Source organism: Macaca nemestrina, chromosome 7, assembly GCF_043159975.1.
Source record: "Macaca nemestrina isolate mMacNem1 chromosome 7, mMacNem.hap1, whole genome shotgun sequence".
NCBI classification, from domain to species: domain Eukaryota; kingdom Metazoa; phylum Chordata; class Mammalia; order Primates; family Cercopithecidae; genus Macaca; species Macaca nemestrina.
In genome coordinates this window covers 71,553,882-71,578,168 of record NC_092131.1, presented here as the reverse complement: position 1 = coordinate 71,578,168, position 24,287 = coordinate 71,553,882, and the positions used below count along the sequence as shown (strand labels likewise).

General features: G+C 45.1%; 1 protein-coding gene, 1 long non-coding RNA gene and 1 pseudogene across 4 annotated transcripts in view; 1 reads left to right on the top strand and 2 right to left on the bottom strand.

The window, feature by feature from the left end:
* LOC105478002 (uncharacterized) overlaps nt 1-24,287 on the top strand; it is a 107,368-nt gene that overhangs the window by 50,058 nt on the left and 33,023 nt on the right. The gene's annotated exons all lie outside the window — the stretch shown is intronic.
* Nucleotides 1,779-3,953, bottom strand: LOC105478040 (uncharacterized; annotated as a pseudogene).
* Nucleotides 4,832-7,779, bottom strand: LOC105478003 (NK2 homeobox 8). Its single transcript, XM_011734949.3, has 2 exons — nt 7,399-7,779; nt 4,832-6,634 (listed from the first exon to the last, which is right to left on the bottom strand). Exons 1-2 carry the CDS (start codon nt 7,553-7,555, stop codon nt 6,078-6,080), a joined length of 714 nt encoding a protein of 237 aa, XP_011733251.1. The 5' UTR covers nt 7,556-7,779; the 3' UTR covers nt 4,832-6,077.

The window sequence follows — 24,287 nt, the reverse complement described above, 5'->3', positions numbered from 1 at the left end:
TGTTATGATGAATTGGGGTTGGCTCTAGTTGAGAATTTACCTACAAAGGGATCATTTAAACCAAAGCTGATAACTTCTTTAGGGTTGCAGGAATAGCTACTTAATACACAATCCTTTAGCAAAGCCAGAGGAGTAAGATATAACAGGAGGAAGATACCTCAGGTGAGAGATTCAAGAACTCTTTTCATGAATTTTTTTCTGGACACTTTTGTCTCTAATTTGCAAACAGACTCCATTCCCTTCCTAGTGAATTCTGCCAAATAGCCTTTCCAGTCCCTAGGAAAAAAGAGAGAGAGAGAATGCAGTTGATATTGGGAGTAGAGAAAAGGACAGTTCAATTCAGAGCTTTTAGCTAGGGTAAAGCATTTGAAAACCTGTTGACTCATAAAGGACCACCCAGTCGGAATACAGGAGGAAATAAAGCATGACCAAAATCCCCTCAGAGATTTCTTCCATAACACCCTACTCATAGAAACTCTGTGAAACTATTGCAGCTTTTGAAATTACATGACCTCAGTAAAGACCTAGAAATTTTTTATTAGTCCATAGGGCAGGCTATTGAACAGAAATGATGTCTACCTCTAATATGTGATAATGTTACTTTCCTAGATAAATAATAAAACTCTCCATTGGATGTGGTTGGAAAAAATGAGAATCTCTGTGCTTGAGAATTTGAGGGAGATAAGGAAAAAACCTGGGGTTGAAGCAGAACTCAACTGTTTCATAGCCTAAGCAATTCTTCCTGGTTTTTCTCTAAAGTTAAGTCACCACTCTATGGCTCAGCATCAAAGGAATACTGTTCAATTCTTTGTTGAACTTATAGACTGAGTAACATGAGTAGTGGGTAAAAAGAAGAAAGGAAAATACCGTACACCTTTAGTTATGGGGGAAAGGGAGGCGGAGGGAAATAAACAGGTACAGAATTGGAATTCTGAAAGTAATTAAGATGCTATTTAGTAAACCCTCTCCCACAGCATGGCTTGGAAAAATGATGAGTCATGGCTTGGAAAAATGATGAGTGACCCGAAGGGATACAATTTCTCATGCAGATTTTGAATCACAGTCACAGAAATCACCTTGCCCTGGGGTAGGGACAGTACTTTCTCGGCATTCAGAAAACCCTCCTGACTATTGTTCATGTTTACAGATAACCTGCTTAGGCTGGTTAACTGATAACACCCAGCACAGATAAACGTGTTTAACAAAATATTCAGCCATGCTAAGCCCACAACTATTCTGCCTGGGCATTTTATTCATGAGTCAAAAATGTTTTAAAGGTAGTGAAGAGAGAGAGAGAGAGAGAAATTAATGGTGTCAACAAGGCAAGAGAATAATAAACGTCTAAATACCATTGTTAGAAGGGAAAGTATAGGTTAACCTGGGCCCAAATAACTTCCTTCTAACCCATCAGGAGCACATTATTTAAGATACTAAAGTGCTAAATTGGTCAGATAAGAGATGTGCTGAGATGTAAGATCCATTGAACAATGAGGAAAGAAAATTGAAGTGAAAATTGCAATCTCCGCCTGCAAGAAACTTAAGTGAGATGAAGTGAAAATGTTTACAATGGAAGAAGAGAGAGAAAATGTGAAGAGGATGATGTTTAATAATAAAGATAAAACTGGAGACCTGGGGAGGAAAAAGATGACTGGGAAGTGGGTGAGAAAAGCCAAAGCCATCAAGCTCCACAGGGACCTGGGCCTGGGATTGGGGAAGACCTTAGGAGAGCATATCAGAGTCAGCAGCGACTCTACCGAACACTGAATGGACAACTGGTGTCAAGGCAGCAGCAGCAGGTGTTTTTCTGGAAGAAGAATGGTGGAATGATAGTTAAGGAGAATATTGTGAGCTGCAGACAAGAGCTGTGTTTCACTGACAGCTGGACAAGAACGCTCACAAAGACTTAGCAGAACCACAGAAGCTGTGTCCAAAAACTGGAGGTCTGGTAGATAGGGGGAGAGAGAAAGACAGAGAGACATAGAGATGCTAAAGAACATGTCTTTAGAGATGCATCTGTGAGGAAGGTAACCAGAACTGTCAGCTGGGAGAAATAAAACAAAGAAGGGGAAATAATTCCCACCATGTGGCCAAAGGTGTAAGATCTGGAACTAGACTGCTTGGGTTCAGATCCTCTATGTCACTTACCAGCCGTATGACCTTGGACAAGTTTCTTCTAACCTTTTTGGTCTTCAATTTTCCCACTTGTATAGTGGTAGTAGTAGTATCTGGTGGAGTTGTGGAAACTGAATGAGTTAATATGAGGTAAAGGTCTTAGAATATTGCCTGATACACAGAGAACATCAGTACATACTAGCAACTACTGTGATATGTGGCCAGCCTCTGTGAGTGGTCCTGAGCTGTGCAGAGTACTAGTACTTTTAGTACTTTTAAGTGTGTTTTCTCATCCTTTCAGACTATCCATAAGAGAGCTTATAAGGGTTGTGAGAGAGAGAGATATATATGTATGTGTGTGTGTGTGTGTCTCTGTGTGTGTGTGTATGTGTGTGTGTGATTATATATATTATATACATATAATCATTACCTCCAGATTACAGTTGTTCTCAAGGGCAGCTTGTAGGGTGACTAAATATGGGTTAAGCTGAGGACAACGGTAACATTCCTTGAGGTTTATAACTGCTTTGGGCAAGCCACTTAGCTCCACCCATTGAGCCTCATTTTCTTTCTTTCTTTCCTTCTTTTTTTTCCTGCCTCAGTTTTATTTGTACAAATAGCACAGGAGGACCCCAGCCCCATGCAGACGGCAGCCCGGGAGGAGGGGTGTGTCACACCAGTCCTTCTGTCCTCACGTTGGCAGACAGAGATATCTAAAGCCTTTGTAGGGGCCTGGGCACCTTTGGGAGCCTGAGCTGGAACTGAAGCAGGAGCTGCAGCCTGGACCTTGGTTTGATCCTTTGCCTTGGCCTTTGGCTGGCACAGCTTGAGTACCTTGGCAATGCGAGCACGGGCATGCTTCCCAAGCTTGGGGTGGGCAATGTAGGCAAGTCATTCAAGCTTGCGGATGACACCCTTTGGGATCTTGGGGTTAACCTCCTTGGGCTCTATGAGGGCCTTGATAGCCTCGGCACATACACTCACAGCCGTGGCATTGTTGGCCTGCATCTTCTTTAGGCCGTTCTTGTTGCGCTTCTTGGCAAAGCGCATGTTCCTCAGGAACTTAGGGTCCATCCCCTTAAGAGATTTGTATCTTTGTGATCGGAGTTTCTTGATACCATTTCTGTGCCATTTTCAGGACTGGTTGTGTGTGGTGTGGTTCTGGACTTGGCCATGTCTGCACCTTAAGCCGCAGCTCCCCAAGCTGCAGTTTCTTATCTATAAAATGGGGGTATTATGTATACAGTGTAAGGTTTCTGTGAGATCAGCTGTGAAAGTACCTTAAAAAATACCTGCAACACAGCAAGTTTCAATAAAGGTTTGCTGAGTGTGAATCTGCCTTGTGATGTTGGTGGTGGGTGACAGGTTGAAGTACTTTCATCCAGATGGGAGATCATAACTGTTCTCACAGTGGCTGGTAGAGAGGCCTTGGGTTCAGCTTTTGTCAGAAATTGTAAGGATTGATCTTTAGACCACAAAGTGGATTGACATTTATCTTTTCCAGCTTATCTCCTGAACAGAAAAAAAAAAAAAAATCCCCCAAAAATCTGACAGCCTAGGTCTCTGAAATGGATTGCTGGTGATCAGAGTGCTATTTAAACTTTCCCCTAAGGTTTTTTCCTCTTCAAAGGAAGGACCTTATCAGCCTAAAGGAAAAGGAGAGAAAGGAAATGGGCCACAGTTTATACCTTATGGCTGCCAGTGCTTCTGTCACAGGAAACTGCTGTCCTCCTCTTGCCCAGCACGCAAGCTGGCTCCTGGGTGGGCATCTTGCTGGGGCTCTGACCACCCCACTGGCAAGCAGCTGAATGTGGCTTCTTGGTTAGACCTCTGCTGACCATTTAGGACCAGGATGAATTTGACTAAAGCTGTGCTCTCCCAAAGAGCCTCCTGGAAAGAGGCCTTCTCTACAGTCTAAATCCCTTTGTCCTGCGGGCCTCCTATGTAATAGGCCTTCTCTACTGCACACTCCAAGACCTACTTTCTCTGGAACTCTAGGAAAAGTCAAGGAATTGGACAGGTAGTGATTTTTCAGTTTCTCCCTAAGAATATTCTGGTGGTCTTTGTCACCACCAATAGTAGAAAACAAGCTACCAATGTTTACCCCACTTCTTGGAGAAAATAACACTATGCAGGAAGAGCATGGAAGATCCCAGCACCTAGCCAGCTGACCAGAGGCCAGTCCCAACACCAGCCTTCTTCAGAAATCATTACCTCCTTTTCTTTCACATCTGCTGTGCTGGAACTAACTGGGAAGCCCCCTGGCAGGTCCCAATATCTGTCTTACAATGTTCAGGCTCCCTCCCCAACAATCATTTATTAGAAAGGGGTTTTATGATACAAATTTGATAATCTCCCATGCACACTGGCACTGTTCTAATTGAAGTTGTAAGCCCATAAAATTCAAGCCCTTTGTCTTCCTGAAGGCCACAAGGTTTAAAAAGATACTATTGTCCTGGCTAACACCCACTACATTGTCACCAGGGACTGATTAAACAGAGTCCTGAATCCAAACAGTGCGGATTTTGTCTAGGTCCTTTTCAGGCCTGACAATGCCCTTTTCAGTTCCCAAGACAAAAAGAGGTTTAAGGATCGAGATTCTTCTAAGATAACCGCATCCATATGGAAGGCAAGGTGGCCGGCAGCTGAGACCCAAACACCCCACTCCCTTCCCCCTCTCTCCTCCTCTCTTTCTCCACCCCCCAAAATCCCAGGTGATAACACTGCCTCAGCCACCCTTCATCCTCCCCTTCTTCTTCCTTGGACAAGAAAGCTAGAGCCCCTAACAGGCCCATGCCTCCTCCTTACAGACTTCATAAGGGCCCTTGGCTCCCTTCCCCGCACTTGATGCCCCAACTGCTCTCCTCTGGCGCATCTCCCAGCAGTGAGTGCCTGGGAGCGAGGTCGTCGCTTCCGTGAGAAAGTGACTGCTTGCACAGGAGGCCCTAGGGGGGCAGTTACAAACCCACGGGGTGCTAGTGTGCACTGGCGGGGGTAAAGGGGGGTGAAGTGAAGCCGACCAGCGGATCCTGGTCTGCGCCATGAGGAGACAGGAAATCACAGCTACATTAGGCACTTGCAGGCTTAACTAGGGGTTACAAGTTCCCCGGTGCTCTTCAGGTCCCCAGGCACTTTTCAAAGGGTCCTGGAGCACTTGGCCCCTGCACTCTGGAAACAGCTTGCGGCCAGGCCTGGGCTGTTCCGGTGCAGCGCGCCCGGCATCTGGCCTAGCCGGTTCATCTCTGGAGAAACTCCTTTTGCCCTGTCGTGGTCCGCAGGGTTGACTTTTCGGTATTTGAAACACCAGCAGCTCTGGGAGCCCAGCGGAGCCTCGGAGTCACTCTGGGGCCAGAGCCGCCAGAGACGCCTCCCGCTGACAAGAATCCCAAAGTTGCCTCAGCTTCCTCCTCTCCTTTTTCTTCCCGCGCCCAACCCTGACACCACCACCCCTCCATCCCCCAAGTATCTTCCTTAAAGCCGTGTGGGGACTGCAATCCGCGCTTCGATCCAACTGGAGCTGGGCCCCACTTAGCCAGTCAAGGGGCGAGCGAGCGATGCGAACAATGGTCTGGAGGGCACGGCTCCTGCCTACGTTCCCGGCAGGCGCGCAGGGGACCCAACCCTACGCATTTTATTCTCGAACTACGAGGAAAAATACTCTATTTTTTAAAAAATAACTTGCTTCCCATACAAATCGCTATTTAAAATATACAAATAAGGCCCAAGCATAAAATCTAACTCTGGGGCTGGCGGTGGAGGGAAGGTGAGGGAGGGGGCTCTGGCACACGTCCCCCGTGTGTGCTTGCGCGATGGCTGGTGAGGGCGCGCCAGGGGACCCTGGCGCCCAAGGAGATGGGGCTGCCGAGAGGCGGCCGGAGAGAGTTCCAGGTGTTCGGCTCTGGCCCTGCTCCAACCGCAGAGCGCGCTCCAAAGTCCAGGGTAGCCCCAGGTGCCCCCCAGCGGCCTCACCAGTTCCAGGAGACCAGGGCGGGAGGCGCTAAGTGCTGGTAGGCTGGAAAGAGGCCAAGCGCCGAACCGGGACCGAAGGCAGGGTAGCCCGCCAGAGGGCAGGCGGCGGCTGGAGGGGCGCCGCACTTGTCCTGGGCCGCGGCGGTGCCAGCCTCGCCGCCGCCGCCGCACGGCTGCCCGTCGCGAACAAGCACCGGCACCACCACGCGACGCAGCAGGCCTGGCGCAGTGTGCAGCTCGGCGGATGCTGCCAGGTCGGGCGACTCCGCGGCCCCCGGCGCGCGCGCGCGCTTCAGCTTGTAGCGATGGTTCTGGAACCAGATCTTGACCTGCGTGGGCGTGAGGCGCAGCACACTAGCCAGCTGCTCGCGCTCGGGCGCAGACAGGTACCGCTGCTGCCGGAAGCGCCGCTCCAACTCCAGCGTCTGCGTCTTGGAGAATAGCACCCGCCGCTTCTTTCTTTTCTCGGCGTCCGAGCCCGGAGACGCGGGCATAACGGACGGCCGCTGCGACGAGTCTGGCGGGCTGGTCTCCAGGCTGCTCTCGTCCGAGGCTAGGGACGGCAAAGGAGACACAGGTGGGTGAGATGCCGGACCCTCCGAGGGCCTGCTGCCCTTCTGGCGAGAGCGTGGAGGCACCGGCCGGAGGGCACGCCCACTAGCACGAGACTTTCGGGATGAGGCAGTTTCCTGAGTCCACAGCTGGACATCCACCTCTCCGAATGCGGTGACCTCATTCATACCACAGCAGTCATCAGCGGGCCTGAGATCGTGCCCCGAAGAAACCCACCCCGGGGCCCTCTTAACACGTCCGCACCGGTAGTTGCGCTGGCCGACCTGTTTATCACAAGCTGGGTCACCAGCGCGGGCCTCCTCCAGGTCGACTGCACTGCAGTGTGCAGAGGTTTGCGGAGCCCTGAGTGGGAAGGGGGTGGGGGTAAACTCGCCAACACTGGCAATCCCAGACGGAGGCCTGGAGATCGTGGCCGTGTTTTCAGGCATGGGAGCGGGGGCGGGGCGGGGGGCGGCAGGGGGCGGCGTGTTTTAAATATTCAATTATTCCGACCCCTAGAAATCGCCAGACACAGAAACCCCAAGTCTCGGGGCACTAGTGCCAGGCAGGGATCTGCTCTTAGGATGTGCTGACTGGGACGAATGCGTTAGGGGTTCGAGGATAGGGCTTCCGTTTCCAAGTCTGAGGAAATTCAAACCCTGGGCTGGGATTTCGGCTTTCTGGCCCCGCGTGGGCCGGGCCCTTGATTCTGCTGCCCCACGCCTCCTACCTCCCACCCCGCACCGCCGTCCACCACGCACTCACAGGGGTAGTGACCGCGCTCCGAATCCAACCAGGCCGCGCAGGGGTCGGGCTGCGGGGCGCGTGGTTCTGGCTCCCGCCTCGGCAGGTGTTGCGCGTCCTGCTCGGGTAAATCTAGAAGGCTGCGCACGGTGAAGCTCAGGCGTCCAGAGGTGGCCATGGCCGAGGAGGGGAAGGAGGCGGGGGCAGGGCAGGCTGGGAACGGAGGGGCGGCAGGGACGCCGCTCCTACGGATGGGCGTGGGAAGCGCTCGCCATGCGCTGGCAGCGGAATATTAGCGCATTTACAGCGGAATCTCTGTTTATATAAACAGCTCTTCCCACGCGGGCCGCTTTGAAAGCCGAGGTCCGGGTCTCCAGGGTGTTAAGTACCTGAATGAGCACTGGACCAGAGCCGGGGCGAGCCCGGAAGGTGCCACCTCCGCCCCCGTCCCACCCCGCACCCCGCCCCTCGGCGCCCAGTTACCTCCCAGAGGCTGCAGGAAGCAGCCTTCGGCATTAGCGATTCTGTCTGATTAGCCCAAAATGGGAACAGATAATGGGGATTGTTACCAGTGAATAACATCTTGGGTGGCGAGCGGTGGCCACCACCCACCTGACCCAGCCCCGGCTTCCTCCTCCTCCTCCTGGGCTGACTTGAGGCCAGGCCCCGCGGGAGTGCCGGGAAGGGTGGAGGCGACAGGGGTGGGTTTATGAGCACCCAGGAATTTATTCCCTGTTTGCTTTATTCTTTGAGCTTGTTTGCTGGAGTGGTAGTTTCCCGCAATTATCCAGAAAGTGATTTACAAAGCGGCGTTAAACTCTGGCGCGCTGCCTTTCTCTTTTTGGTTGGGCCCCTCTAAGATTCAGGATGACAAGATTCAGGAGGGCGCAGAGATTAGCCTGGTTGGCCCAGGGGTTTTTACGGCCGCTGGGAGCCTCCTATCACCCCATGCATCCCCCCAACAGCCTCAGAGGTGCTGGGGAAGGGCTGGGATAACATTCGGAGCCCCAGCTCCACGTCTCCACAGGCCGGCAAAACAGAGGAGGCATGCAGCCAAGCTACTTAGGTCTACGGTGCCGGTTTCTTTGGCCCAGCTTCGCCCGGCCGCTGCCGATCGCGGAGCTCGGAGGCCGAGCTCCACAAATTTGGGTCCAGGCCCGGTCTAGAGCCCCCGGGCGGGGGTGCTTCTCAGGTCGTCCTATGAGGGCTTTGAGGCCTGCTTGGAGTCGCCAGATGATCTGGCGCCGCCGGTGTGCCTTGGCCCCATAGCCTCAACGTCAGTCTTAGTGCCTGGGTTTTGGGCTTTGGGCTTTGGGCTTTGCCCAGGAGCCTGCCCATGGCCTGCGCTCCGCGCTTGCAGCGTGGCAGACCCTGACGAGACTGCCCGCCCTTGTCCGGGAATGGACCAATAGGGAGAATTAGGACAGGGCCTACCCGTCAGAAAATACCACCGGCCATGGGTTTCTCTGGGATCTTCTAGTTTCCACAGCTCCACCCTAGAAAATGATCAATGTAGGAGGCGCAGGGAACCGGCCAGCGTGGATACATTTTGTTGGCCCATGGCCTATCTCTGACTGCGCTTCAGTCTACAGCTCAGGAACGCCCTCTCAGAGGCCTCCCCTACTGAAGTTAATAGTTTGGATATTTAATTGCTAAATTGTAGCAAGGGCTCTGTACTTGGGTGGCTGCACCAGAAGTCCTGGCTCCTCCCGGGCTGAACTCGAACCTGGCTTGGATACGGCGGCCGCGGCCCTGCCAAGCCCCGCGCACCCTCCCCAGCAGCCTCCCTATCAAGCGTGCCGGAGGTGCCCGGAGCTGCACCGCGCGCTGGGTGGTCGGGCGGAGGCAACCCCAATACAGGCCAACTGCTAGGCCGCAGACAAAGGGGAAATGGAGCTCGACGCCCCAGACCTGTTGGAAGCATTTGTTCCAGTCAAGATTTTGCATTTGTTCAGTCCGGAATAATACGTGATTGACGTCTGCTCACAATACGCTTTAGCGCGCCGGGATAAATCGGAGCTTGTCCGGTGTTGTCATGGTTTTCAATGGGGTTCAATGGGATTGGGAGCACGATCGACTCTGCTGGCCGTCTTTCCGCGGCCCTGGCAATATATTTATTAGTTATATCTTTTTAAATAAGATTAAACTGAAATGACTTGGCTGTCCTCTCTGCAGACGGGGCTGGGGCGGGAGCCTGGAGTGGGCAGGGGGCAGTGTAGTCCGGAAACCCGCTGCGCACCGCTCATCAGCTTCTGAGCCCTCGGCGTCTAGAGAGTGGGCAGGTCGCAGACTGGCTCCAGGCCTCGCGGACTTATCTCTGGCCAGGGCCCGAGGCCTGGCAATCTCTGCCAGCCCACCCCTCTAGTGAGACGCTGAGGCACTGACAAAGACAGTCCTGGGGAAGCAAGCGTTATGACTGATTCCCAAATTCGGTGTTGAACTATGATACTGTGTAAAGTAGAAGGAGCTCTGGCCTGGAAATCGGTTTGCATCCTTGCTCTGCCCCTACCTATCTCTAACCACCTCATTTCTCTAAGCTTCCTTCCTTCCTTTTTTTTTTTTTTTTTTTTTTTAATTCATCTGATGCAGAAGAGAATAGGAGAATATATTTGGTAATTTCTAAGGACCCTACTAGTTTTATGATTCCGTATCTCAGGAATTTTTCTATACATATCTTCATTGTAGCATTTACCAGCCGGACATTTAGACTCCCTCCTCCCTGAGGTTCTTGAATTCTTAGCCCCAGGACTGACTCCTTCTCCAGGATGTTCTAGGAGAGGAGGTGTCATCTTTCCAGTTTCCCAAGGATCCTCCACAGGAGTAGGGTGGGGTAGATAACAATTTAGGGAAAAGGACCAAGTCAGGAGAAGCAAAAGAAGAGTCTTTCCTTGAATGACTGACCTCTCTTAGCCTTTTAATCTATTTAACATCCTAAGCCCACACTGACGTGTAGAAATAAGTAAATGGCTCTCTTCAGCTCTTAAGAGCTCTTCAGCATCAAATATTTGCTTTTACTCTTAGTGTTTGGCTCCCAAAGCAGAGATACATCCCCCTATCTAGCGCTTGTGCTCTGGGGAGGACTTTGCTCTGGGATTCGCTCCAAATGTTACTTCTAGCTTCATGTTCACTGTCTTGGGAAACAGTGTTCCGGGGCCTTGGTCTGCATTTTAGATGTCCCAGGGAAACCCTGTAGCTCCTGGTTCTAGAAAGGGCTGCAGCTTACCTGTTTCATCTTGGATTCCCTCCTCTGCCCTAAGTGCCTCTGCCATAGGCCAACCTTCCTCTCAACTCTGCTCCGCGGATTTAGCCGAATTATCTCTGAGAGCTAGAACCGGGGGAGTCCAAGAAATTGTTCCATATAAACTGTGCCTTCTGAAGAAATGCAGGAAAGCCAGAATTAGAGAAAGGTACTTTCTATATTGCCTTTTCACATCAGATAAATTCACAGACATGGGAGGGGAAAATTACTTCGATACTGGGCCAATAGGAAAAGACAGTCAAGCTAATCTTAAGTTTTTTACACATTGGAGATATATACGAATTGCCTCCAATTCCCAAGAGATTCTTAGAATCACAAGTAAGCATTTAACTGGACATTATTTCCAGATTTTCATATATTTTTGGTATTCTGGACACTTGAACTTAATTGCAACTTAACATAGCATGTGAATATTATTATTTAATTAGATAAGTATTTGTTTTCTTGTAATTGGATATAATATATCTCAATTCCAGTAAGAGTTTTTAATCTTTAGGCAGCTGTAACATATGAGTATATTTAAGCAGTCCACAATTATCATCCTTTCAGAAGTATTGTCCAGAGATGATTATCACTACTGCATGCTTAAGATTTTAAGACTAGAAAATTCTGAAATAAAACTAAAGCATCTTGATTTTGAAAAAATGATTGTGTCTATATCTTGCATTCCGTTTTTAAATCCTTCCATTTTGGTTAAGTGTTTCACAAAATCCTGCAAATCTATACAGTATTGAAGAGAGGCAACACTGCAAATTCCCCTTGATAGATGGAGGGCCCTCAACTGCCAGGACATTTTTCTTTGCCTCATAGCAACTGCTCTCCCCTCTTTATCACTATTCTGGTTAAGATAGCAAAAGGAGAATAAAAATGGGGTTCTGACACTTCCAAGAAGTGGATGATCTTGATTGGTCATAGGATGTAAGGAAAAGGCATCATTTAAAATCAGGTCTCTTTGCCTTTCTTTCTGAAAACTAGTTGCCATGAGCATGTAAACATTCCCTTCTAATGGCTAATAATCAATTGCTTGACAGCAGTCCAGTGTTCAGGCTGGGAATTTAGTCCATTTTTGAAATGGCCTTAGATTTTATTGTTTAATGCCAAATGACAAGATTTGAATGATCCTACCTTCAGTCTCTTAAAATAATGACTTTACATTGACTTTGTTATTGTTCTTGATCTCTAGAGGGAAAGTTTATCTTTCCTAATATGTTTATCTAGTTGTTTAACTATGTACATGAAAAAATATATAGAGGGTAAAATGGTTCAATTAATTGAAAAATAAACTTATTTTATTAAATATCCATACTTTCCATTCACTAAAAAGCCAGCAAATAACTTTTTAATTTTTAGTTTATTAAATACTCTGGTCTTCTTTATGGTTTACAATGGTATAATAAGGATAGCTGTGTTGGCATGATATAGCAGAATAAAAATAGCAACACACCTTGGAGGAGGGGTGTCAGATCTTATTTGTCCGGAGCTGAACCTCTTATTTTTGCCTAAGCTTTTTTTTTTTTAAAGGTACCGTGTTATACTCCTTTGCTCAACTGATATAGATGTTGTTTCTATAACACAGAATTCTTATTGATGTTTATATAATAATAATAATAAAGTTCCAGGCCCTAAGTCACATTTAATGCTACATGCAGACGTTGACAGGGTAGATTGACCCCAGGAACATATTCAGTGATCTCAGTCCCAGTATCTCACATAGGCCTACCCATAGTGTGTGCTTATAACCAACCACCAACACTTCAGTTCAAACCAGTTATTATTTTTTAAATTGCCCAAGCATTATAATGGGGTCTTTAAAAATATACCTTTACTTTGTTGTTAGATCATCTCTGGAATTCTAAAAGGATCCCATTATTAAAGTGAGGTATTATTTCTGCCTTACTTGACAGACATTTAAACAAAACACTAAACCAATCATTCTGGAGAAGTATTTGTTAATATTCCGTGAAGACAGGGATTCCAGTTTTTCAAAGGGCCAAAGCATCAGATGTTCAGTTCTCTTATTGATGTTGAAGATAGTAGTAATAAAAATATCACTTCATATTTACACATTTGAGAATGTTTACAATGTATACTCACACTTACCTCACTCTCAGTCACAAGAGATTATCTGGAAGATGGAAAACTTAAAGAGAGACTTGAAGGCAAGACAGACTGAGATATCCCTAGAATTGAAGAAATCAGTGGGGAGGATGAAGAGGACTAAAGAAGAGCTAGAGAGTCCATTGTAATAGAAGGTATTAGAAAAGAATGATTTAAAAGTGAAAGAGAAAGACAGCATGTGCTAGCTTAGAAGCTACAGGTTCAATTTGATCTCATCAACTCAAAGAGGATAAAGCATGGATGGAAAAGTTCCAGTTGATAGTGGCTTTTACATTCTTTCCCAAAGTCTTTATAGTTCTAAAAATTATGACAGTAGATAGGCATTAGTTTTTAAAAACACTTCAAATTTTTCTAGATCCTATTTAGTTTAGTCTTACATTTTCCTTTGGAAAAATCTTTTCCCCTCTTCCAAGACGTGGCACAAATGCACAACAGGAGCAAGAAATGACTACTTGCAGGAATTTCCCCACAAAAAAGTAAAAGAACTATATATGTTTACTGAAGCCTCTGGAAATCCCTTAACCAGCAAAGGTGGCTGTCTTTGTATTCTTGATTAAATGGGTATTTGCACTGAAGTCACATACCACACAAAGGAAACAAAACAAAATAAAAATGTCCTCCGTGTTCTGTTTTTCAATCATTTGTGTGAAGGAGGTTCCTGGCCTTTATCACTGTCAGTGAAAAGTTCTTCATTGGCAGGAGACATTCCACTCACCCTGCTTCTTGTGCACAGGGAGCTTACCATGGAAACTACTTCTGGAGCCATCAGACAAATATATAAATGACAAAGCTCCACGCTGGGCATTCTAGGTTTAGCGACAGGGTACGAAGAAGGGCGTTTAGAATTTCTTGAGAAATTTACTGTTCTATTTGTCTTAGTCTGAATCTTAAAACCCATAAATTGAACTTGTTTAAGTTAGGAAACAACTAAGAAATGACTTTATCTAAGGAAATTATCTCTGACACAAAAATATATATGCCATGTTTAACACAGCTTTAGTAAAACTATACTTTAGGTAGATTTTTTTAAATGATAGCTTCAGTATCCCCAAGATAAGAAATTCATCCTTAATATATGTTTGTATTTTTTAATCGGGTATGGCCTTTAATTGAGACAAAAAAAAAAGAAAGCCCCATAATTTTTTCTTTGCTGACCACATTTCTTTTGTCAACAAGCTCCATCCTAGAGCTTCCTTGGATTATTCTTAAAATGTAACATTTTGCTTTGTAACACAAACCTGAGGAAACAAGAGAGCACTTCAGAAAACTTACATTGTATTTTTTGGATTCCATGTTTTGTCAAGCTCTCATTTAATTTATAACCAACCCCAGGTTACTGCCCCATGGTTTCCAGCTAGTCTGTTTCCAGCTTTCCTCTGTCCATGGTTCACATGAACTCACCGTGAAGACCATCTGTGCTTGACACATCCACCCATGAGCAGCGTGTTTCCAGTGCTCATTTTCATTAGCAGCTCCTCACGTCAAGTCAGTTTACATAAACTCGACTGATATATTCCTGGATGGCTATGCCATCAGGATGTGCACATTTTTATACATAATGAAAACTGAGGTTTTTTTTTTCTTGGGCACTGGAAGTATGGATATGTTCCATTAGTTTGTAGTATGAGAAAGAAATAGATGGTCACAGATTCTATTGTAGTTGCTTCTTTGGGTTTGGCTACTTTAAAACCAAAACAAAGCCTTCCTTTTTAAAATTTTTCTTACACAAAATGACTGGGCTATAAGGCAAATTTAGTAGGGGAAAATCCAAGGTATAAATATGTACCTAAAGTTAGACATCCTATTTCTTATGTATTGTTAAAATGATTTTATAATGATGAATTTTGTGAAAGCTCAGACGCCAGGATGCAGGGGTTATCCAAGATTATTAGCAGGTCATCCCTGGTGAATTTAGCCTTCCGGTTTTTTTCTGTAATAAAAATAAAATAAAAACTACTCAAGTTCCATGGATTGTTTTAGTCATCTCTTTTATAGGACCATTAGAAAAAGTACATGAATATCTCTTTATATGAATTACAGTGTTTTTCTGTTATTGAAATTTTCTATTATTCAAATCCTAAGGAAGTCAGGGTGAGATCCTGATTCTCCCAGCAGCTGATTGATCACAACAGCATCCCTAGCATGGGGGTGGGGATGAGGGGAGAAACCTGCAAGGGTCTCTAACTGAATCGAGGTAGTTTGCACTGAAAGGAGGTGGGTGGGACTGGGTGAAGGGAAGGAGGAAGGGAGGAGAAAGCGAGAGAGTGAGTGCTTGTCTCAGCTTAGGGATCCCCCATCTCCAGCCAGCCAGGACTTTTACCAGCTTGAGGATGGTAAAGGGAAGGCAAGTGGCAGGGAGTCCGTTTTATCACCTCTGGAGTACCACACCACCCAGTGTAGAGGAGAAAGGGCTTGGTGGTTTGTTCAGATGTCAATTAAGGGACCTGACGGCCTGTACATTTTAAAAGTCCATGTAGGGAACAAAGTCTGATATGTAGGGATCCTGTTGTGATTTGTTTTTTTGTTTGTTTTGTTTTTTGTTTTTCAGCATCTCAGTGACTAGCAGTGTGGCTTCTTCTGGTTTAAGTTGTATTTGTTTCCAAACAGCTTAGTCTGTTACAATGCAAATTGGGCAGCACAGAAACCCTTTGCAAATCGAAGTTTTTTAAAAGTTAACTTACCCCAGCAATGAACACAGATTGAAAATCAGTTAAAAGCCAGTGAGAACAAATGTGTCTTAAATCGAGGATGGAACAAAGGGAAGGTGGGGGCACATCCCTTAATGTCAATAGGCAGAAAGCTGCACGTGCACAATGGGCATGGGAGCGACCACCCAAGGTGATTCTTGTCAGTTCTGGAGACCGACAGAGACCTGGAGCCTGGGGGCCAGGCCAGCCACCCAGAGTTCTGCTCAGAAGACAGCCGAGGTGGTGGGGAATGGTCATATTCTTGTTCCAAGCTATGCTGTATCCACAGTCAATTTTCTTCTTCCAAGTATGACCAAAATGTCAGGAGGTCTGCACTCTGGCCGCTGTGGCCAGCGATCACACTCTTGGTGGATCTGGAAGGCTGTTCATGGGAGTGACTAATCACTAACTAGAGTCATGGAATTACGCAAAATGTACAACCCCCTCCACCCCCCACACAAGACTGCCCACACACCTCGCTTTATTGTCAGTAGCATGCAGGTCTCTCACGGGGCAGAATTTTGAGAAAATTATAACCCACAAATATATGGTAAGTGACTCATGAGCACCAGGCACTAAGCTAGTACTGAGGCTGATCTAGTCAAGTATAGTTCATAGTCCATAACAAGCAACCTGATTTTTCTTTCCAATAAGCACCAGATTTGGGGATCAAATAGACAGAACCAGACCTGGGTTTGTCGTCTGGCTCTCCCAGTAGTACCTAAATGACCTTGATCAAGTTTTGTAATTTCTTCAAACCACAGTTTCCACATGTCTAAATGGAAATAAAAATTCATACAGGGATTGTGAGGATTAATGAGATATTTGTTTTGGGAGCTTGGGATGCTTGCCCACAGTTAGTAGGTACTCATATGTGGCAATTGTTGTAGTAATAATGTGTCTTGGGAGAAGTGAGATGCTTATGGAGCAGCTGAGTTTTACCCCATATAACCAACTTGGAGCTGACCTATAATAACTTTAGGATTATCAGTGACAGAGCTGTAGAGAACTTTATCTGGTTCAACCCCTTCCTTTCACAGAAGAAATGGAGCCACAGAGGGAGGTTGGGTGACTTGCCCAGAATCTCACAGAGCCTGACTTGGAGCCCAGATTTTCCTAATCTAGGGTTCTTTTTGCTTCAGCATACCCTGCACCATGAGTCCCCGAATAACCTTTCTTCTCCTAACAGAGTAAGGGGAAAGGTGCCTATAGAAAAGATGTCTTTAAACTCGGCAGCATTACTCAGACACTCCAGTTTCGGATTTTGGCCTCAGGCCTACTTTGCTCTCCTGGCTCTCAAATCTCTGCTGGCAATGCAAAGGCTCTCATCTCACTTTAATGGAAGAATAGAGGCTCCCAAGCCCTAATGTTTTCATTTCTGGGTGGCTCTGTTGCTGCTTCAGGTTTTTTTCCCCTGGAGTCTCTGTGCTTCAGGATTCATTCTTTCTAACATGTGAGTTCCTGAAGTAGCATTTGAATCCTCTCAATTCAGCCAGAGCATCTTGGAGTAAAAGTTCTCTCTCTTTAGCACATGTGAAACACCACATAAGAACAGAATCAGACGAATTGGAAACAAATGCACTTGCCTGGAAAGGACCAGAAACAGGCAAATGTTGACTGCTTAGAAAAGCAAAGGAAAATGCGTTGAGTTTTTGTTTGTTTGTTTGTTTGTTTGTTTGTTTTAAGGTACAATTCTTCACCTACTGAGGAAAATAGAGAAAAGGGAAAAGAGAATGGCAAGTTAAAGGAAAGCTGTGTCACCTCAGGGCCCTGGATTTACCTGGAAGACGATATGAATGTGGTGGGTGGGGGACAGGCTCCTGCATCCCTCATCTGTGCCAGCCCTACAGTGGCTGGAGAGTCCCCATTCTGCAGGGAGAAGCCAGCTGGCTCCCAGTCTAACCTCAAAATCAAGGTCATATTATTTTGTTTTCCAAGTTCCTTTAGCTCTTATAGTCAAAATCATCTGATTTTCCTCTTAATTGCCTTCTGAGCATTTTGAATGTGTTAATTCCATCTTCCTAATTAGACTGTAAGCCTCTCCAGGATAGGCACTGTGTGCTCTGTATTTCTTCTGTATTCTCGAAAGAAAAACTTGATTTTTGGGGGGTTAGCACAGAATACATTGCAAAATATGTGACAAATGGGCTTTTTGAGTGTAAAAATGCCTCCTTAGAAGGGACATGTTTCTTCTTTGCCGTATTGCAGCTAATCACATAAAGATATGGACCAGGATTAACTTCCCACCCAAGTGGAGTGGTATTAAAGCATTTCCTGCCAGAGGTATTGTGGAGTGCCGTGGGCAAGGGGTGTGTTGAAAGAGTTCACCCTTTATTTGAAAGAAATGGTAGTCCTTCTGGTCTCAGAGCAAGTTAAAAGGGATTTTGCTGTTTATTCTCCAAATTTCTTTTCCCTTGGTCTGTATAAGACACAATAGATGATAACAGCTGATTGAGAATAGTTAGTCTAGTGTATAAATATGTAAACATGGGTAAATATGTATTTAGACAATTTAAAAGTGTGTCTCATTTACCCAATTATAAACAGCTGTCTGAGAGCAATTACGATTTATCATGTAAATGCTTATTTGCATAATTCAAAATATGAATATTATTTGCTTGATAAAGACTGTAAATAAAAGGCAACCCGAACTTTCTCATGCTTAGAGTTTTATGCTAAGTTTTTGCCATACAGAGAAAAAGAGCATTTTGTTGAAAACAGAATTTAATTTTGATAATTCTAGCAGGTCCCAATAATCACTAATTTAATAAGAAAAGGGCAAAACTTTTAAAGGTGGTTGACTGAGAAATAATAAAAGAGGTGATACTACTCTGCTGCTTTTACTCCTGAAAATTTTCTGTGTAAAGCAATTCTGCTGATGAATTGTTTTACAACTGTTTTCACTGAATGCGAGTGTTTAATGAGGAATTCTTTTGCATATTCTATATACTACCATTTGATATACACATAATTCTTCAATAATATATCATTATTTTTTAATTGTATAATTACCAAATGAGTATGCTTCCAAGTGTACTAAGGAACAACTCTCCTTAATATATAGCTATTCTACATTTATGAAAGCAAGTTATAAAATGTGGACATCAAAACTTCCATTCAGGTATTACCTGATATATTAATTTTCCAAGGGCTGTCATAACCAATTACCACAAACTTAGTGACTTAAAGCAACAAAAATGTATTCCCTCACAATTCTGGAGGCTAAAAGTCTGAAATCAAGATGTTGGCAGGGCCCTGTACCCTCCAAGGGCTCTAGAGAAGAATCTTGTCTTGCTGCTTTGTAGTTTCTAGTGGTTGCTGGCAATCCTTGGTATTCTTAGCACGAAGCTGCCTTATTCCAATCTCTGCCTCCATGGTCACATGGCCTTCCTCTGTGTGTGTTCGTGTCTCTCCTTGGATTTAGGGCCCACCCTAATCCAGTATGACATCATCCAAACTAATTACATCTTAAAAGATCCTATTTTCAAATAAGGTCAACATTCACAGGTACTGGAGGTTAGTACTTGAGAGCTTGTTTGGAGGTTCTAGCAGGGGAGTGAAGCTAGTCATATACCCTTGACCGAAGACTGGTCCTCCTCTATTGGGTATTGTCCTCCTCTTCCACCCAGCACACAGCTTCGGGAGGGACACACATGGAGCAGTGAGGGAGGAAAGGGACACCTGCCTAGCCAGCCGGATCAGCCGAATCCACCCTGGCGATCCATGGGGTGACAGATGTCACAACCAGATTGCCTTCACATCCGGTTAGTACTTGAATATATATTTTGGGGGGGACACAGTTCATCCCACTACACCCAGTGAAGACTAATATGCAAAGTACGGTTCCTAACTACTAAAGGATTCTGAAATATTATCTGAATTGCCCTTCCCCCAAAAGTAATATATACCTTTGTAATAAAGGTATATATAATATTATTGTATGGTATATTCAAGAAATATTTACTCAATTTCCATGGTAGGAAAACAATGTGAAGAGGACTCTCTCTTAACCAGACTACCCATTTAACCAGAGAATCTGATTCTTCCATTATTTTTGACAACCAAAATTCATGATCTTTCCTTGATATTAGTGATTTTCTTCAAGGATCTGTTGCTATTTTTGGTATACTAATTGTGGACAAGTCTTCCCAAGTGGATTCAGTCTCTCTCTGCAGCTCTTCCTTGAGGTTAGGGGTCAATTGCTGACTCCTTTATACAATTTTTTTCATGTTTTCAGAAAAGAAACTACTGTATGTTAAAATGGTAAACATTTTATAAAAGGTAGCTCATTCAGACCTCATAACATTGGGAGTTATGTTTTATGATAGTCCCATTTTATGGGTGAAAATACTGATACTCGGAAAGGGTCCAAAATCAGACAGCCATTAAGTGGTAGACACAGGATGTGAATCCACATATGCCTGTTGCTAAAGCCCCTCTCTTTGGAAGAAAGCACAGTGTACCTGGCTGCCTGCTGTTACTTCCTGGGCTCTCATACTCCCCGACCTGTCCAGGAATGTTTTCTGTGCCACTTCAGCTCTGCTGATTTTGCCATGTTTCTACACCTCTACTGAGTGACTTCTGGTTCCCAGGAAGCATTGCCCACATGACTGGGTTAAGGACTTGGAAACTTGCATTGATCAGGAAACAGCAGAATGGATCATCTCTTAAAAGACCCTTATCAATGGGTTCCTTGTGAAAATCAAAGCAGGGTACCACCGTAGTTCAGATGTGAAAAAACAAGCCCTAGAGTCTGAGCACAGGCATAGGAGTTGGTTTTAGAGTTTGGTGAGCAAGATCAGAAATCTGAGTGAGTTAATCAGGATTAAGATGCAGTGGCAGTTTAAGGGCCTATCCCACACCAGGAGGTGCCTGATGATACTGATTAAGCAGGAAAGAAGTACTGAAAATCTCATGCCTAAATTTGCAGCTGTCATTGCCCAAAAGTATTGCATCCTCTCTCTGCTTATTTGGGTAAGGTTTTGCTTCTCTGCCTTTATCATGTGACTTCTCTGCTTCTCACTAGTTTTCTGAAAGCAGTTGAATGGCTGTCTTATGTATGTGTCCTGTCAGCCCAACTAGACACCAAGCTCATTGAGGAGGGTCTTTCTCTTACTATATTTTGTGTTACCAAAGGTGCTCGTGGAGCTCTTCATTCAATCCCTGGTCTTTGACACTCAGGGAGGGCTACATCTGATGAACACAAATGAATGGGAAATTTGTAATTGACAAGCTGGGTGAGTAATTTTTTTCCAAGTTAAAAATTTTGCTTTGCTGTGAAAAGACATGCTTTGTTCACACCCAACATCTTGTTGCTCAATAAAAGATCTCACGGACTTTATAATTTATGTGAGGCTCAAATGCCAGATGACTGGCGCATGGCCAATTCCATCGTTAGGAGATATACGCAAAATTGGTATTTAGTGCTGTTTAGTTGAGATTCCTGCTTCTTTGTCAGGATCTTTTTTTCTTTCTTTTCTCTTTTTTTAGTTCTAGCTATTGACAGTCAAATCTGATGTGGAACTCAGACTTCTGTGACTCCAAAATCCTATATTCTAAAACCCAGGCTGAAAACTTAAACGCACTTCAATGCTTTATTTTCTAAGTGTCCTTTCCTTTTCCAGTCAGAAAAAAAGATGAATTAGCATTTTATGGTGTCTGTTAGTGGGGGACCACTCAGGTCATAAAAGTGCACCAGGCAGAGGAATTTCCACACTGGTATAACAATGAACTTCCTCTGGGTCCTAAACTGTCCCAAGTGAAACGAGAATCAAGAAACCCCCGCTTGAATCACCATCCTGGCTCAACTGTGTCTAAAGGTTATGCCCTTTACCAGAAAACCAGGTAGAGCAGGTCCTGCCCCTCTCTTGTCACCTGTCGATTCTGGGGTTACAGAAAGGGCTAGCTTATAGGGACCTATCTCCTCATGTTACATTTAGCTGAGCTTCAGCTGCATGTACCACTTTCCCTAATGTTTTTCAATTATTTATTTCCTTTCTAGTTCTCATAGCAAGCCTATGGGAGAGGTTTATTTTGCTAGCTCATTTTTAGATAAGTCAAAGCTTTGGTTGCTAAATATGGCATTCCAATTTAAGGAGAATCAGTCATTTACCCACTGAGGGCTGCTAATTTATTATTACTGGCTTATTCACCTATTTGTTGAATCAGCAAGCATTTATGGCATGCTTGCTATGTGACAGTAGCTGTGTTATGAAAAATGACATTTGCTTAATGTTTTGCAGTTTCTAGAACATAAAATACACTATTGTCTTTGTTTCGTTTGCAGTTGTATAAGGTAAGTATGATTATCTCTATTTTACAGATGTAAACACTGAGGTTCAGATCTCAGAGACTTGATGCAGGTAGGATCGTCACTAAAGATCAAGCTAGGATGAGTGCAGCAGATTATCAGACACCTTCTGTTGGCACTGTTCTCAAGACTCAATAATGAAAAATGACCCAGCCCTGGATTTATGGGGCTAAATGTTTAATATGCATGTAATCATAGGGTTTGCCTGTAACTAGTATCCAAACAGGACCCTTTTTGTTGTTGTTGTTGAGACAGAGTCTTGCTCTGTCACCCAGGCTGGAGTGCAATGGTGAGATCTTGGCTCAGTGCAACTTCCACCTCCTAGATTCAAGTGATTCTCCTGTCTTAGCCTCCTGAGTAGCTGTGATGACAGGTGTGCATTACTATGCCTAGCTAATTTTTGTACTTTTTTTTTTTTTTTTTTAGTAGAGACGGAGTTTTGCCATGTTGGCCTGGCTGGTCTCGAACTCCTCGATCCGCCAACCTCAGCCTCCCAGAGTGCTGGGATTACAGGCATGAGTCACTGCGCCCGGCCAGGACACTTTTAAGAAGGAAAGGAAGTGCTATAATTATAACAGGACAACTGGTGCCATCTGGGATGGATGGTTATTCTACTCCCTGCCACTTTCCCTTATCTCTCACCCTGTTTGCTCAGGGAGACAACAATGAATCTTTGGAGACATTTGCCTTTACAAAACTGGGCAGGACCAACTAGTGTGAAGGTGGGGGCACAGACACATTGAGGCAGAGGGGCAGGAATGAGGAAGCATGGAGTAGTATCTGGGCTGACTTATGTACTAACCAGGTTGCCAGAGATGACCCAAATGGAGGGATGGGGGCTGCTATGGAGGTGGGCAGCTGGGCTGTGGCTGTCTCCCTGTTGCTTAGTTGAAGCTGCAAGAGGAAAGAGGGAAAATAAGCAGACTGTCTCTCCTCCGGACAAAATCAGCCCATCTGGTTTCACATTCGCTTCCAGTGAAACCTACCCTGCAGTGCGTGAACATTCCCAAGATATTTTTCAGTTTTTTTTTTTTTTTTTTTTTTTTTTTTGGTGGGGGGACTGGGTTTCTTTTTAATACACTCCCCACCCCCAACCAGGAATTTATTCTCTAGTGAAATAGTTTAATATTATTAAAAGAATGATTCCCATGAGGTGAGTGTAAACCATTAAAAATTCCAGAGGGCAGGGAAGATATCTGTCTTTGGTTACTGACCCAAGGCTGAATGGAAGCAGTTGTGTTATGTAAGACTGTGTGTCAAAGATTGAGACTGAGTTTGTTTGCTGTCAAGTGGGAATTGTGTCTCAGAGCTGGAAGGAATTTGAGGAGATTATTAGTTCAGCCTCCTGCCTCTAGACAGTTAACTCCAAAACTCAAAACATACTTCTAAGGGACTTACAGGTGTGAGGGTAAAGTACATCCTTCTCAGAATGTTGCAGAAAGTCTTCATGAGCTCACCCTGTCTCCCGCCAATCACACATCTCCCATCACTTCATTACTTGAACTCGGTGCTTCAGCTATAATGATGATAATGATGGTATCTAACATCTTTGGAGCTCATAGGATGTACCCCACACTTTTCTAACATTTTACCTGTGTTATCTCAGTTATTCTTTGCAGTCCTATGAAGTAATTCCTGTTAGTAGTATTTTTATGGATGAGGAATCTGAGGTAACAAAGAGGTTAAGTAGCTTTTCTAAAGTCAAATGTCTCCAAGGCTACCCAGGAGAGTATGCAGTTCACTCCAGGATGTTTCCTCTGTGTAGACCATCATCACCTGAGGTCTTCTGTCTGGTGTACTCATCACCTTGGAAGCCAGAGTTTGCGTACTGTGCCTCCTGAAAAGCCGACAGTGCCTCCAGAGACTGAGTCTCATGTGCCCAGTTTGGGTGTTCACAGCGCCCTATGCATCCAGTCAAGGGGGGCATGAGCCACTGTGGTTTTCCTGGCTACCTTGCCCTCTATGCTGAGAACAACTTGAGGCTACAAACTATTTTTTACCTCTTGTTTCTAGCGCATGGCCCACTTAGTAGGACTTCAAAACATTTAACCCAAAAAAGTGTGTGCAGTCAGAAAGCAAATCAATAAAAGCTGCTGACCTACCTTTTCAGTGCTGTGTGTGGGACATGTCTCACCCATAGGGCACACCAGCAAACTAAAGAAATGCAAGACAAAGGGGGCTGTGGGTCTGGTTTGCAATTTTAATTTATAACTGGTGTTTAGCAACAACTATTTTAGACAATAGGTCATTCAAGACTGAATTGATTATAGAAATGAGATACTAGTTGTGGGAAAATACCCTAAAAAGTACTATGACGCTTGCTGATTCGTGTGTCTGTTGACATCAACTTCCAGAAAAACAATTGGCCAAAATGTATCAAGGGCCTTAACAATGTAAATAGCTTTTGACTCTTTTGCTTTTAGGCTTTTTTCCCAAGAGGAAATCAGAAATGTATAGAAATATGTATGCATATGGCCGGGCGCAGTGGCTCAAGCCTGTAATCCCAGCACTTTGGGAGGCCGAGATGGGTGGATCA